Source organism: Cebidichthys violaceus, unplaced genomic scaffold (genome assembly GCF_023349555.1).
Source record: "Cebidichthys violaceus isolate CVI_PGR_0920_01 unplaced genomic scaffold, fCebVio1.0.p SCAF_13, whole genome shotgun sequence".
NCBI classification, from domain to species: domain Eukaryota; kingdom Metazoa; phylum Chordata; class Actinopteri; order Perciformes; family Stichaeidae; genus Cebidichthys; species Cebidichthys violaceus.
Window position 1 is genome coordinate 1,963,307 of NW_027176296.1, and position 13,963 is coordinate 1,977,269.

Here is a 13,963-nt window from a genome sequence, read left to right on the forward strand (position 1 = left end):
TGCTAACAACACTGCTAACCAATCCAATCTCCCATCTTCATTTAAAGCACCAGTAAAAAAGAATGTGCTAATCTGAGACTCAGTGGCTCATTAGCACAGTGTGTGCGCGTGTGTGTAACATTGCGGAAAAGATTCATCAAGGACATTCTTTTTCCATTTTACTCCTGCATGCTATCTTCATTTAAAACCGATGCCGGGGCACGACACAAATACAAGGACTAAATAAACTGTTGCTTTGTGTGTGTTTGAAAGAAAACATTTCCTTTCTTTGTTACAGCTCAACCGAGAAGGGTGTGTCATAAGAGGAAAACACATATTCTCAACACATACAGGCACACACACACACACACACACACATATGCGTGGGCACTGGATGAGCTCCTGTGAGTGAGAGTACCTGGTCTGTGAAGGATAACCCAAAGGGGAAACAAAGAGCCAATGAAACTTTAATGAGCTGGTCACGTATCAGCTGAAGCCTGCTGCAGCTGCACAGCTCTCTTTCTCTGCTCGGCTCTCAAACTCAAACACAAACTTCTCTCCCCAATCAAACTGATAAGGAAACTCTAAACCCCCTAAAAATAAAATCAAAACAAAAGATGAGTGTACATTTTGCTTTTCTGTTTCAGGTTCTGCACTCGTCTTCCTCACTGTGAGAGAGAGAGCGAGAGAGAGAGAGAGAGAGAGAGAGAGAGAGAGAGATCTGGTATTTGTTGTGCAAAGCCAAGGACAATTGAATGACAATATATAGTTTAATTAATTTAAATTACCAACAAGCCAGTACACTAAGTATGCAGAATCAGACAAAGTAGTGTGGGAATACTTTTTATGGTTTACATTAACCTACTTGGTTCTTGGATCTGTGTAGTTTGCTGGCAAATCAGCACCAGAAAGTGTCAACAACAGCATGAAACTCGGTGTATTTTATCCTTATGTGTCTGTTTGTTGTATGCTATGTATCAGTATTCAACCGCTTAACTGGATGGTCCTAATATAACAAACTCTACCATGGATTTCATGCACATTAAAAAAGGCTAAACATTTGCAAATTTTTGACCTGCAGGTCTTTAAAAAAAAGCACTGTTGCTATTTCTTTCCAATCCCTCAATGTATAATATACATACAGTGTACCATATGTGATATGCTAATAAATTCTGAACACACGTTAAAATGATGCCGGCCTCTCCCAAAGCCCCCGTTCTCGCTGTTCCTCATCAATGCTTTCTGCTGAAACGTACGATTTGCAATATGCAGTTAATGAGTTGTTGAAGGCTGAGAATGAATCCCATTCTAGCCATAATTGTGTAAGGTTTCCCGAGGGGGCGACTGTGTGTGTGTGTGTGTGTGTGTGTGTGTGTGTGTGTGTGTGTGTGTGTGTGTGTGTGTGTGAGAAAGTTCTTTGCATGTGTACTTCAGCATGTATGTGTGTCTCTCTGCGTGTGTCTGACAGTGTGTGTGTGTGTGTGTGTGTGTGTGTGTGTGTGTGTGTGTGTGTGTGTGTGTGTGTGTGTGTGTGTGTGTGTTTGTGTGTGTGTGTGTGTGTGTGTGTGTGTGTGTGTGCTTGTCAGTGGAAACAGAAGCGTCTTTAATCTTCATTTGATGACTCTCACTCAGAGCAGAGAGGCTGCAAAACACTGTAAGTAAAAGAAAGAAAGAAAGAAAGAAAGATAAATGGATGGAAGCAGCGTTGCGAAGGGCAGAGTGAGGAGAAATACAGACAGAGGGAGAGGAAGAGGAGTGACAAACCTCTCCATGATTGTGAGGAAGATGTTGTGGAGGAGATCTCACCAGGAAAAGAGCCAGAGAGAGGGAAGAGCTGTTCTCACACAGACCTACTTCTGTCAGTCAGTCGAATGTCGCTAAACATTTAGCGAGAAGCTGCTGAGACACACACACATATGCTCCACTAATACTTCACAATCAACAACAAATAGAAGAAGGAAAAACATTAGAAATTGTGCACATTGTGTGCAGGAGTGGTGATCAAACAATTCCAGGACAGAGTGTCTACATTGAACATGTTTACTATGACAATGAAAGGTAGGGAGCTCACCATGCTTGACAAGAAAGACATGCTACATCTTCTATAGGATTCTATGCACACACACACACACATACTGTATACGTGCACATACAACACACAAACAGAAATCATAGGGTACCCAATGCACACACAAACACACACTTTCACATTCCAGCACACCTTATCTGCCCCAGCAGTGTTGACTGACACTCTCCACTTGAGGAGATTAAGTGTGCTCATGCTGTGTCGGCACAGCTTGACGTCCATTTATCCTTAAAACTCATATGAAGCATCTCCAAGAGCTCCGTGCCAATCACGTGCACACACACCACCCACCCATGTGCATGTTCCCCAATTTCCCCCTAGCGCACCTGCTACTTTATTATGACTGCTGTCACTGGAGAAAATAAAACCGGTAGCTGCAGTTCCGCTTTTCTTCCCACTTGAATCAGATGTTTGCATGGTCACTGGGACCACTGGGACTGTGAAAGTAGGTAAAAAAAAACATTGAAGATTCTCAAAAGATGAGGATTCTTTGCTCTGAAAAAAACATTTTGTAGGTATGTGTTTTTTAAACAACATCAGCTGTGTGCCGTTTAATTGCCACGCAGAAAGAAGGAGCCTGTGGTGTTTGTGGTTTCAACAGCCGCAGATTTAACCAACACACTATAAATACATACAGGCCATCTGGGTACTTGCAGGGTACAGATAACTCGCTGGCAACTGCTGCTGGTCTCTTTATGCCTATCAACATTAGAATATTATTCTTTTTTTTTTTACCATTTTACAGTCTGCTGAGCTAATAATGGGACCAGGGTGGGCTACATGAGGAGCCCTTATGAAACATGTTGAACAAGTAAGGGCCTACTTTGGGCATATATATGACTTTGTGTACTATTTGGTTGTAAAAGTGATCTCACAGGTAGCCAGTCCAGTCAGGTTGATTGCAGCTGTGTGTTGGCTTTCTTGGATCTGTGCTGGTGTCAGTACACCAAATGTGAGCTGGTTCTGGCAAAGTTTGGATTACCATCCAGGCAATGGGGCCATCTGTACCAGGTTGGTTTTTGGTCCTTTGTTTACTTGTTTACTTGTTAAAACGTACAATATCAAAGAGCTGCCACATTATTTTGTCATCATCTAGAGGGATCCTGTGTCAAAATGTAGTAACAAAACCTTAAAATGTTTAGTTTATTCCATGCTCAAATGGTGGATAACATTAAATAAAAGTTGTGTTTCATCAAATCATCCCAAACATCCTGGGGCCAGGTAGTATTTCAGTGTAGTAGTTTAGTTTGGTTTGTGTGTCTCTGGGCAAAATATAAAGAAGCTGTCATCTGTAGTGTGCTATACTGTAATTGATGGGAAGAGGTCCAACAAAGAGGTTTATCTAGTCACAGTTTGAGACCAAATAGAGTGCTGCAGGAAAGAGTCCTAAAAACTGGAAATGACTTAGCATCATAGACTGTATAGGTTCATATTTTTGCACTTCCGGTTCCTTCATCTCAAAGTCAGTTTTTTTATTTGTTTTTTCATTGGATGCCTGAAATAAGGTCTGTGGTAAACACAGGCGTAAAACATTTTCACATCAGTAAATATTCCACGTGGGAATTTTTAAGCTTTTATATGTCTTTAAAAAGGCAAAGTGGCAAAATGAAACTATAAAGTTTGTCGGGGTTTTCGCGCAAAATAATACAAGTGTAGTGGCGGTGATGTAAATTCATGCGCCCTTGGTGCCCAATGAAAACGATCTTGCTGAAAAAACATGAAAGTATCATAAACGTTTGTTTGCTGCAGGAGGGGACCAGTGTGACTCTAGCTTCTGGGTTGGCACACAAATCTGTGATCAGCACTCTGATTTGGCCAAAATATGGATTTGCTGGCTTGACCCAGTCAGTTATATTGATGATAGGTGTGGGCCTGTGTCAACACTCTGTATTGCAGATTCATTCATCCAGATTTACACCACGAGCCGAGCATATTTGCCTACCTGGAATACCTTTACAGTTGCCAACAAGCCTCCTTGTTAGCTTCAATATGGTGGACAGGCTTCCATCCTCTGCTGCCTTTTGGAAACACAATGTCCTCTTGCATCATGTCAGTGACAGACTCTAAGGACAACTCACAAATATTCCTTTTCAACGCTGGTTTTCCTTTTTACCAAATTGACAATTCCTAAACCTGCACAAAACCCAGATCATGAGCAACACTGTGTATACAGGTCGTAAACTCTTGTGTCGACTCATGACAGGAAAACAGAGCTTTCACTAGTTGCTTTGATGTGAAAGGGATGCCGCATGTGATGGAAGGAAGGTTCGAGAGAAAGAGGAAGAGAGGGCAATAGGTGGGGGTGAGGTTAGTGAAGGGCGCTCCGCGAGACAGAATGATGAAAGGACCCTTCGAAGGACAGATGGGAATGAGATTCCCGAATCAATACCATCCAAGGCTGTTTTATTATTAACGCATACAGCGAGGAGCCCACGTTCGATGACTGCTCACCTGACTGCTCATGCCCAAGACCCCTCACATACACACACACACACATTCTCCCTTTTACCTGTGCTTTCATCTCCCTTCTACCACTTCTACACACTTTGGGACATTTTATGTGACAGTGGGAACCATCACAGTTCTCAAAACCTTTCACTCACACTGGGAAACTACCAAGCACCCCAGACTCCTACGGGCCCTAAACGCCTCAGGGTCATTTGTCACTTTGTACCACTTTGTACCAAATAACAAGTCATTTTGTGAATCACAATACCAGCTATCCTAAAAAAACAGTGGCTGTTAGTGTAGATGAGTTCAACTCCTGTCTATGGCAACAGTTTGTATTTATTTTAACACTGGTAGCTTTATTATTGAGACAGTGCTACTGTTGGTGAGCCAGCAAAGCTGTAAAATGTGCATAGCCCAACAAGAATTTATTTATTAATCTATTTTGTTTATTCGTTTATCTTTTTTACTGTGAGTTTCCTGGTCAAGCCTCTAAATTCAGAGCAGAATGTGCACAATTGTTTTTCTCTCAAGTTGGTTTGTTTTGCCATTATCTATTTGTTATTCTGACAGTAAACCAAACAGTGGCTCCGAAAATGAAAATGGGTTTTATGTATGGAGTAATAACCTAAATGGATTTTCTCTCTCTCTCTCTCTCTCTCTCTCTCTCTCTCTCTCTCTCTCTCTCTCTCTCTCTGTCTCTCTCTCTCTCTCTCTCTCTCTCTCTCTCTCTCTCTCTGTCTGCAGAACTCTGGGAGCCTGTGGCCATTTATCTGCCAGTGTCTAATTATTCATTAGCGAACGCAGAGAATAGAGGAATGGAAAACATAGTTGTGCATTTACTGTAGTAGATCAGCATTCCTCTGCAAAACTGACTCTCACATCTTTCTCACACTCTGGGGCCGCAGGGGTCAAAGCTCTAACATCAGTCATAATACAGCGTGTTGTAGATGCACTGTGATAAATATTACTAAACAACAAACACACATAAAGTCAACCACAGTGTTTACCTTCAGGTGCTGCTGTCTGCTGTTGTTTGGACCACACAATACGTGTAACTGATCAAAAGACACAAAGACCGTTGAATCTGTGCTAATTATAGGCAACAACGAGGCTAATCCTGTTCAGGTTTGGCAGAAGGGCTGCAATACTTTTTTTCAGTGCATTGCACACAAGTGGCCAGCAGAGGACACTGTATGTTCTGCATCATGCAAATCAAAATAGCACCTGATGTGTGTAATGTATGTTTACACACATACAAAAATAAATCTAGGCTGTGTTTATCAAGCTTTTGTTAATATATGTAACTGAAGCAAACACATGAAAACTGTGGGTGCGTTTAAAACAAAATGCATATCCTGTACAGATGATGGTTCCGACTGGGATTAAAGATTCTGTTTAAAACTCAACACTTCGCAGCAATCACCTGTTAATACATGCAGCTGTATGGGCCCCACTGGGCCCCATTGGGTCTTACAGATGTCTGTCATTTACATTATTGTATTCTATAGCAGCACTATAAGCCATTTGCTAGGCAAGACTGTCACCTAGTGGTGCTGTCTGTGTCACACACAACTGCCTCATTATGAAGGTAGTGAACATCCTCGACATAGGCAACCTCAACAGTAGCTTTAGTGGTGGTCATTTGATTTGAAATGATGGCTGCTCTGCTGGATGGCTACGGATTCTGCATGGCAATCCCAGCCAAACTGTCTTTCCACATTTTTCTCTTATATCATTTGCATGCATCTATGGTGTGGAAATGTTTTTAGTGCTCCTATGCACCCAGAACTTTACATCAGCAGTGACATAATTTGATAAGATATGAGGGAAACACATGAGTTTATGGGATGTAATATTAAAGATCTTTTAACTCCAATATCTCGTAAAAATGATGTTGCAAGACTCAGGTGTGTTTGAGAAATGTTATGCTCCATGAACGTATGCTCACTATAGATCTATGAGTGTTCAGGGTAATGTACAGGATGCGGGTTATTAGTATAAAGATTATTATGTTTTTTTTTATAAATAATGTATAATAACAATCAATGTATCCGTGGCAGCAAGCCGCAAACTTGTCATTTTGCTGTTTGGTGTATTGCGGGCTCTCCTGCAGGTGATATGCTTCAGCTCTGCTGTCGCACACCTGATTCAATCTAGGGCCACACGCTTTCTGCTCACCTTGTACAGGCATTGCTGCTTCTACCGCTCAACCAATCAGCGTTAGGCGCTGGAACGCAATGGGAGTTGGACAAACTGCTTGGTACTGATATTAGTTGACCTGCAGGTGGCGCCACTACTCTTTGGGAATGGGGAGCTTTCTGTGGAGGAGGTAAACGTGACGTCATCTCTATAATAGTATAACCAGCGGCAAAAAAGATGACGTCCAGTGGGACATCGTTATTTACAGACTAATGTTATTTAGGGGGGGGGGGGGGGTTCATAGAGGATTTGTAGGTTTCACCAAAACATGTTTAAGTCGGTTTCATCCCTCCCATAAAACCCTGTATGGTATGGTCCAATTATTTCCTTATGATACACTGATGCACGTTTAACCCGTTTAGATTTGGCCACGTGAAAATAAATAAAGCATTGCTTCAAAACGAAAAATGTGCCTATTTCGAATTCATTCACCAGTCTAAGTGTCTTATACTGAAATGAATGAGCTCAAACGTTACACTTTTTTACTTTACTTGTTTCTGGATTGTCACTTAACTATATTGGATTTGATTTGTACAATCAGCTACTTTATAATTAGGGGTTCATCTGATCTAATAATAAATACGTCATGATTGGATTTTTTTTTTTTAATGGACAGCCCACGAAACAAAAAGGCCCTTGGAGCTGAAACTGGTCCGTCATAAAAAGTAAATATTTCACTACACACAGCCACTCTTGTCAACGTATATTTACAATCGCTATAATATGTATGAAATATCAGGTTAAGATGACAAGGACGACATTTTTAAAAAAATCGATTCTGCAATGAACAGATCTTTTATGAAAAAAATGTTGTGCCAAAACAAAATGCACTTCATGAAATGTGTGCAATGTGTTTTACTCAGGTTTAAGTCACCCGTGTGCTGTTGACACTGTGTTACAAAACTTCAAAAGATATCAGCATGTTCTTTTTGTTTGTGTACTTGACTTGAGATTCTGTAGAATGCAGATTGCTTCTATTGTATTTAGCAAGAACAGACAATACTCCAGTCTGTAAAAAAAAATGCATACGTAATTTTTGTGAAAAGATATAGCCTGTCTGTCTCATCTTATAGCATCAAAATTGTATTATTATCTGAAACGCAGGCTACCTTTTTTCCATGATTTATACACACCTGCCAGCAGCAGGCCTTTGTGGATTTGCTGTCTAAAAATATTCTAATGTTTTGATGTCTCGTTGCAGAAACAAGTTTTACCCACCAGAGGCCAAACATCTGACACATTTGGAAGGTTTTCAGTTTGTGCATCGAGGCCGTTACAGCACGCCTTGTTCCTGATGCTCCCTTCACAAATGAAAATGTGTAACACGTGGATGATCTCAACACAAAATGATGATACTTTTCCGCTTTCTTTAAAATAACATTTATTTCCAGCATATTCATACAATGTGAAAGCACAGCTTGTAACATTTGAAGATGAACTGACTTGATCCAGCACTTTGTCACAAAATATTAGAGCCGACTAAAGGATAAATGAAAAGTCAAACGTAGCAGAGCGTTCCATATTACCAAATGCAATATATAATACAGGCAGTTGGAAATGAGCTAAAGAAATATGTGAGATAAGTGAAATAATACATAAGGAAAAAGGGATGGCATTTACACATCATTAGTTCAACTTGTACATCAGGACATGGGGTTAATATCCGTATAATCTACATGTTATAATAACTTAATTTGCCTCATTTAATATTTCATACGTGTGTGAGAGAAATGCTTATTTAAAGTTTTATTTTGAATCTTATGTGCACTTAAGTTTCACCAACCAGCTGAAAAAAATGAAAAAAACTGATAAATCATGTCATTGTTTCTTCGTTGTATCTTTTATCCTGCTGCAGAATTGAGATATAAATCAGTAATAAAAGCATGTGTATATAGTTCTAGCCTTTTGTGCGGCTGGGTTTACTTTTTTTTTACTTTCCCAGCTTCATTGTGGATTTATTTTGGAATCTATAAATATCTTTTCAGCTTCCGGTTATTTTATTGGTTCATGAATGTCATCCAATCTTTCTTAGACAAACATATAAAATTATTTTTTGAAAATTACACATAAGTGAGTTTAGGTTTTTTTTCTTTTCTTTTTTTTTTTTACCTCTCGGACCTTTTAACTACAAGCCAGACAATCCTATTATTTACAGCAGCCTGCAGCTAAAACACATCACAGATTTTCGCCAAAACATTCAACACTTGTGGCTACATATACAATGCAATGTGTCTGTTTGGTCAGTCCAGCAGCCTCACGGTTTTTCCGGCGTGTTGTTCACCAAAGGCCCGTACAGGCCGCTGGGATAGCCTTGCTCCTTGTGTAACATTGTCCTGTCCCTTATTAGGTCGCTAAAGGCATAGTCCATCGGGGGTCTGAAGCCCAGGGTGGGCATCAGCCCCGTGGTGGAGTAAGGCGTCATGAAGGCCAGTCCCCGGCTGTGCGCAGAGTAGGCCAGCCGCAGCGGGTTCAGTCCCAGGTGGGTGCCCAGAGGATAGGTGCTGGGGTCGGCGAAGTGCGGGGAGTTTGGCTGGAGGGGAGAGAACGCAGAGCGGTTGCTGAGCGTCATGGCTCCGGGCAACATGGGCCTCGTTGGGGCGGTCGTGGATGCGGAGGACTGGGGAGGCTGCTGAGCGTTTTGGAGCACCCTCTCGGCCGTCCATGTCTCATCTGCCCCGGCCTTGTTGGAGCCCTGCGCGCCGTTGTTGTTGAGGATCTGCTCAATGGCCTGCACCACGTCCTTACCGCAGCCCTGCAGGACGAGCTCCAGGACGCTGCGCTTGTGGCTCGGGAACACTCGGGTCAGGATGTCGATGGCGTTCATGTGCCGGGAGGCCGCAGAGGACGGAGACGGCTCCTGCTCGTCCTTGTCGGTCTCAGAGCCAGAATCAGAGCCGAGGGAGCTGACGGAGCGAGGAGTTTCCCCTCCGTCTTTCAAAGGCTTGGACACCGGCGAGCTTATGAAAGACTCGCTGTCTCCGTTCTCAGAACCCGAGCCTCCATGTCGACCGTCCGGGGAAGAGATGCCCGGGGCCGAGTCACTTTCGGTGGACGCCGGTTTCCCCACGTTCTGCTGAGAAGTGATGATTCCGGACAGCTGGCTCTTTGGAAACAGCTCGTACTTCTGGATACTTGAATCTGTTGACACATTCAGAACATCACAGTGGGTAAGATGGGGGGCAACATGAGAACATTACAGTAGGCCGAGTTAACTCGATAGAGAGTCAACTTCTGTGAATGAATCAGCAACAGAAAGTCAGAAAATAAAAACTTAAACACCTATTAAACATTAGGCTTCAGTACAAACATCACCGGGTCAGTCTCAACATAAAATACACGAAGGCACACATTTGAATAGCCTATGCCAAACACAAAATCACTATCTTATCAGGTGTCTTGGCATCCTATAGCAAGCTCAACAAAATAGACTATAACAGTTTCATATTACTGTTTATACTACTTGAGATAGCCAATTTCCACTTCACTTATTTCCCCTTTTCTTTTGCCAGTGGCAGAACTAACGCCTGGAGGTTTTTTACACTTCTCCTGCTCAAAGAAAAATAATAACAACGAAGACCTGCGCTTCTTATTCTTAATGCTTCTGGCTGCTCCACTCACCTGAGTTGCTCTCGCTGTTGACACAGGTAAACACCTCGTAGTTTGGACGCGGTGGGATGATGCCGTTGGCGGCGGCCAGAGCGAGTCCCTCCGCCGTGCCGTAGAGCAGCTGCAGCTCTCGCGCCTCGTTCTCCTCCTGCGCCTGCTGCCGCCGCAGCGCCACTTGCGCCGCCATCACCCGCTGCCTCTCGGCGATCAGCGTGCACTTGGCGCACATACAGTCCTTCCAGCGGCAGTAGCGCTTGTGGCCCTTCAGCGCTGACACCACGCCGTGGTTCCTGCAGCGGGCACACTTCGGGGTGCGCGGGTACTTGTCCGCGGCGCGCAGGATGAGCGGAGGGCCGCGCAGAAGGGTCCCGGCCATGGACATCGGCATGGAGGTTGCCGCTGCGACCGCAGCCGAGTGGACTTGAGAGGCAGAGGAGACTGTGGGGAGTTCCTGTCTCAGATCCATGCCCTTTGTTCCTCACTGATGTAACTGAACTAACAAGAAAACGGCTTTCCTCTGAACGATCTGTTTTAGTTATACTAGTTGTGAGCCGTTCACATCTGCTCAGCGGGTCATCTCTGGGCAAATGGTAAAGTGAACGATGTCGCTCTACTGAGGAGACTATCTGGCAAAAAAATCTATGATCGAAACTCTAAAGTAAACTGTGCATGGAGTCTGCAGAAGAAGCAAAAATACTAAGATACTGTCGAGCTTAAATCCGAAAAGTGCAGGAGCCGAGAGGAGCGACCATTCTTCCCCGGTAGAAAGTTTAAACTGTCCAGGAGGAGCCGAGGTTGCTACTCGCCGCAGCCTGAGACACTAACTTCCTCCAGAGATCGTCAGTGGATACAGATCTCTCTCTCCCCTCTCTATTGTTGCTCCTACGTTTTCATTAGACAAATTTGACAACAATGTGGCGTCTGTCATTGGCCAAAGGAGGAAGGAGCAATCTGATTGGCTTGCCTCTTTTTTTCAACTGTGTCCACCTGAGTTCTTATTCCAAATATCAAGTGTTAAGAATCTGAAGGGAGTTCCCGGAAAGCTAAAATCGATGCAAAAAAGATTTTTATAGATTCAAAACAATAGCCTCTATTCTTTCATTTATTCAGCTTTATAATGGGCCGATATGCTGCCAAACAGGACACTGCAAATATAAATCATAGCCCTGAAATGAGGGGAAATACTCATCCCTTCCAACCACTTTCTGTTTATTTCTCAACAAATATTCTGTATAATTTGACGACATGATTGTTAGAGAAATCTCTAGTGTTATTACAATTATTACAGACAGGAATGATAGTCCTCAAAATAAAGATGATGCGTGACTGTAATCTCATCAACCTGGAAGGTAAGTATCATTTATTTTATTGATTCACGTGGAGGCGGAATTTGATATGTCAGAAAAAGTCTATATTTGAAGAGGGTTATTGACTGCAGACAGTGAAGCTATCGGTTAACTTGCACGGTTCACTCGGCTGCAGGAAAACTGCGGAGTGTTTAACCCTGTCCAAATTATAACCTCGTTTCGTGGTCGCTACACCAGCCTTCATTTAACGAAATCCATTTGAAATTTTAATTGATATAATATTTGTTTCATGAAGTCTATTGATGAGGAAAAACTAACTCTGCTTCCTTTAACATATCATTTTGGATGTATAGCCTATCGGGCTCTATAATATTGGGACATATTATTTTGAGATTACCTAAATCAAATCATTGCCTTTGTATGTGAGTAATTGATGGAATGAGCATCAAACCACAGGTGTGTTGTTATTTCGTTTCCCAAATGTAACGTGACAATGTCTGAAATGAAACTAATCGATAATAACGATTATTCGCTTCGATACGTTGACAAGATCGAAAAATTAGACAAAATACATTTTTGATTTTTCAAATTCAAAAATGTATTTTGTCTAATTTTTCGATTTGCCTCTAATCAGTCTGCCGTGGGCCGTGTCCCACAATAAAACACTTGCTTTTATCACATGTGTTTGCTCCGATTTTGCGCATGATTGTAAACGTGCTATTGTTTAATTAATTACAGAAATAAAAGAATTCAAAATCACATTTTTAATTGTCAAATTATTCTTTTACACAAATATGTATTTAATTTACATGCAGATTCCTCGAAATGATTGGTTGTTATTTTAGTGAGATTATAGCCGATACTATATTTTCTAAGCTTAACTTTTATCCTTATTTATTCTCAGCTAAACATAAAGCAACACCACACAGCCCATATAACGATTTAAATTAGGAATTGAAATACATTATTGTAATAATAATAATAATAATATTGTTATTATTATTATTATTATTAGTAGTAGTAGTAGTAGTAGTAGTAGTAGCATTAATAGTTTTAGTTGTATTGTTATTATTAACAACAAAAATACGAAAGTCTATAGGGTATAATTAATTACTCTACTCTGACATAATAAAATATATATTTTTTTTAACTTTAAAGTATCTACTCCCTCTTTGTATTTTTTTTAAAAAATAACTGGATTTACAAATGATTTCCTTCTGCCTTCATGAAACTCTATAGAATTATCGTTTTTCACTGGCTGGTGTGTCGTCCTCCCATCGCTTCCCATTAAGTGACGAACGATAATACTGTAATGCTTCCGGAGATTTGAGAAGTCCACGACGCGCAGAGCTACAAAAGGGCAACTCCGCGCAAACCACCTGCTTCCTCACCTGTTCACTCAGGAGAAAACGCATGCAGGTATTTGAATTCAGATTAAAAAGTTATAGATGGTTTTTTTCCTTATTTTTTTTTTTTTTTTAAATCAACAATTGTCAGTCCCTTTGAGGATGATAACAACAGTCTTAGTGGAGAACAACAACTTGAAAGCGGATGAAGAAAGAAATGGCTACTCGGTGATGAGCAGCAGCAGCAGCAGCAGCAGCAGCAGCATCGAGTGTGTGCAGCCCTGCCTCTCTCCCCTCCCAGGCTCATTGTTTACTTTCTGAATCACTGTAAGCAAATGCCATCTGTTTCCCTCGCCGCTGTCATCTGCACCTTAATTACCTAGCCAACAGGCTAATAGAGACGATATTAAAACTACATCTTTTTGACATTCAAAGTAATTATCTGCATCTCGCACGCATGAGATGCGAATCGCCTGTCCTGCGTGGTAAAGTGATAGTAGCGAACTGCAGAGAAGGCCCGGTGCTCATTGGAGAGATAACAGCTTATAGGCTTAAGACGAATACTTCAAAATATAGCAGCCTGCTCTTGTCATTAGTCTGACTGCTCGGGGTGTTACAGGTCGATAAAGAACTAAAGAGAACAGTTAACGACGACCGGAAGTTCCTGAAACTTGAGATTTATCAGTTCTTAATGTCGATTGTTAATAAGAGGGGATTTTAAGTGACAATTAGGCTGCTTGGTTCGAACAGGTGTTAATTGAGCCATATGTGTCCGTAGAGCACTATCGGGGCTCTGTGTTTAATATGATCACAAGTGAATAAATCCTGAAGGGTGTGGACTTATGATGGTTATCACTGATTTCATCCAAAGCGTGCAAACTTTGCTGCGTCGGCCTGTTAATCGTTCTAGTTTGGCTGCAGCATAACGGAAAGTTCATTTTGGAGAAATATGCATTATGATAGGGATTATGTTCGCTATTATTCCTCCT

At 41.7% G+C, this 13,963-nt stretch overlaps 1 protein-coding gene across 1 annotated transcript; it reads right to left on the bottom strand.

Annotated features, from left to right (window-relative positions):
• Positions 1 to 8,110: 8,110 nt before the first annotated feature.
• dmrta2 (DMRT-like family A2) lies at positions 8,111 to 11,122 on the bottom strand. Its single transcript, XM_068707105.1, has 2 exons — positions 10,334 to 11,122; positions 8,111 to 9,853 (listed from the first exon to the last, which is right to left on the bottom strand). The coding sequence occupies exons 1-2, from the start codon at positions 10,785 to 10,787 to the stop codon at positions 8,970 to 8,972; spliced, it is 1,338 nt and encodes a 445-aa protein (XP_068563206.1). The 5' UTR covers positions 10,788 to 11,122; the 3' UTR covers positions 8,111 to 8,969.
• Positions 11,123 to 13,963: the final 2,841 nt, after the last annotated feature.

Bases quoted from the DNA above. Each gene is read 5' to 3' on its own strand.
- dmrta2 (XM_068707105.1), bottom strand. From the start codon at position 10,787: ATGGATCTGAGACAGGAACTCCCCACAGTCTCCTCTGCCTCTCAAGTC. The intron at 9,854-10,333 runs GTGAGTGGAGCA...ATGTGTCAACAG, and splicing joins CAACAGCGAGAGCAACTCAG to ATTCAAGTATCCAGAAGTAC.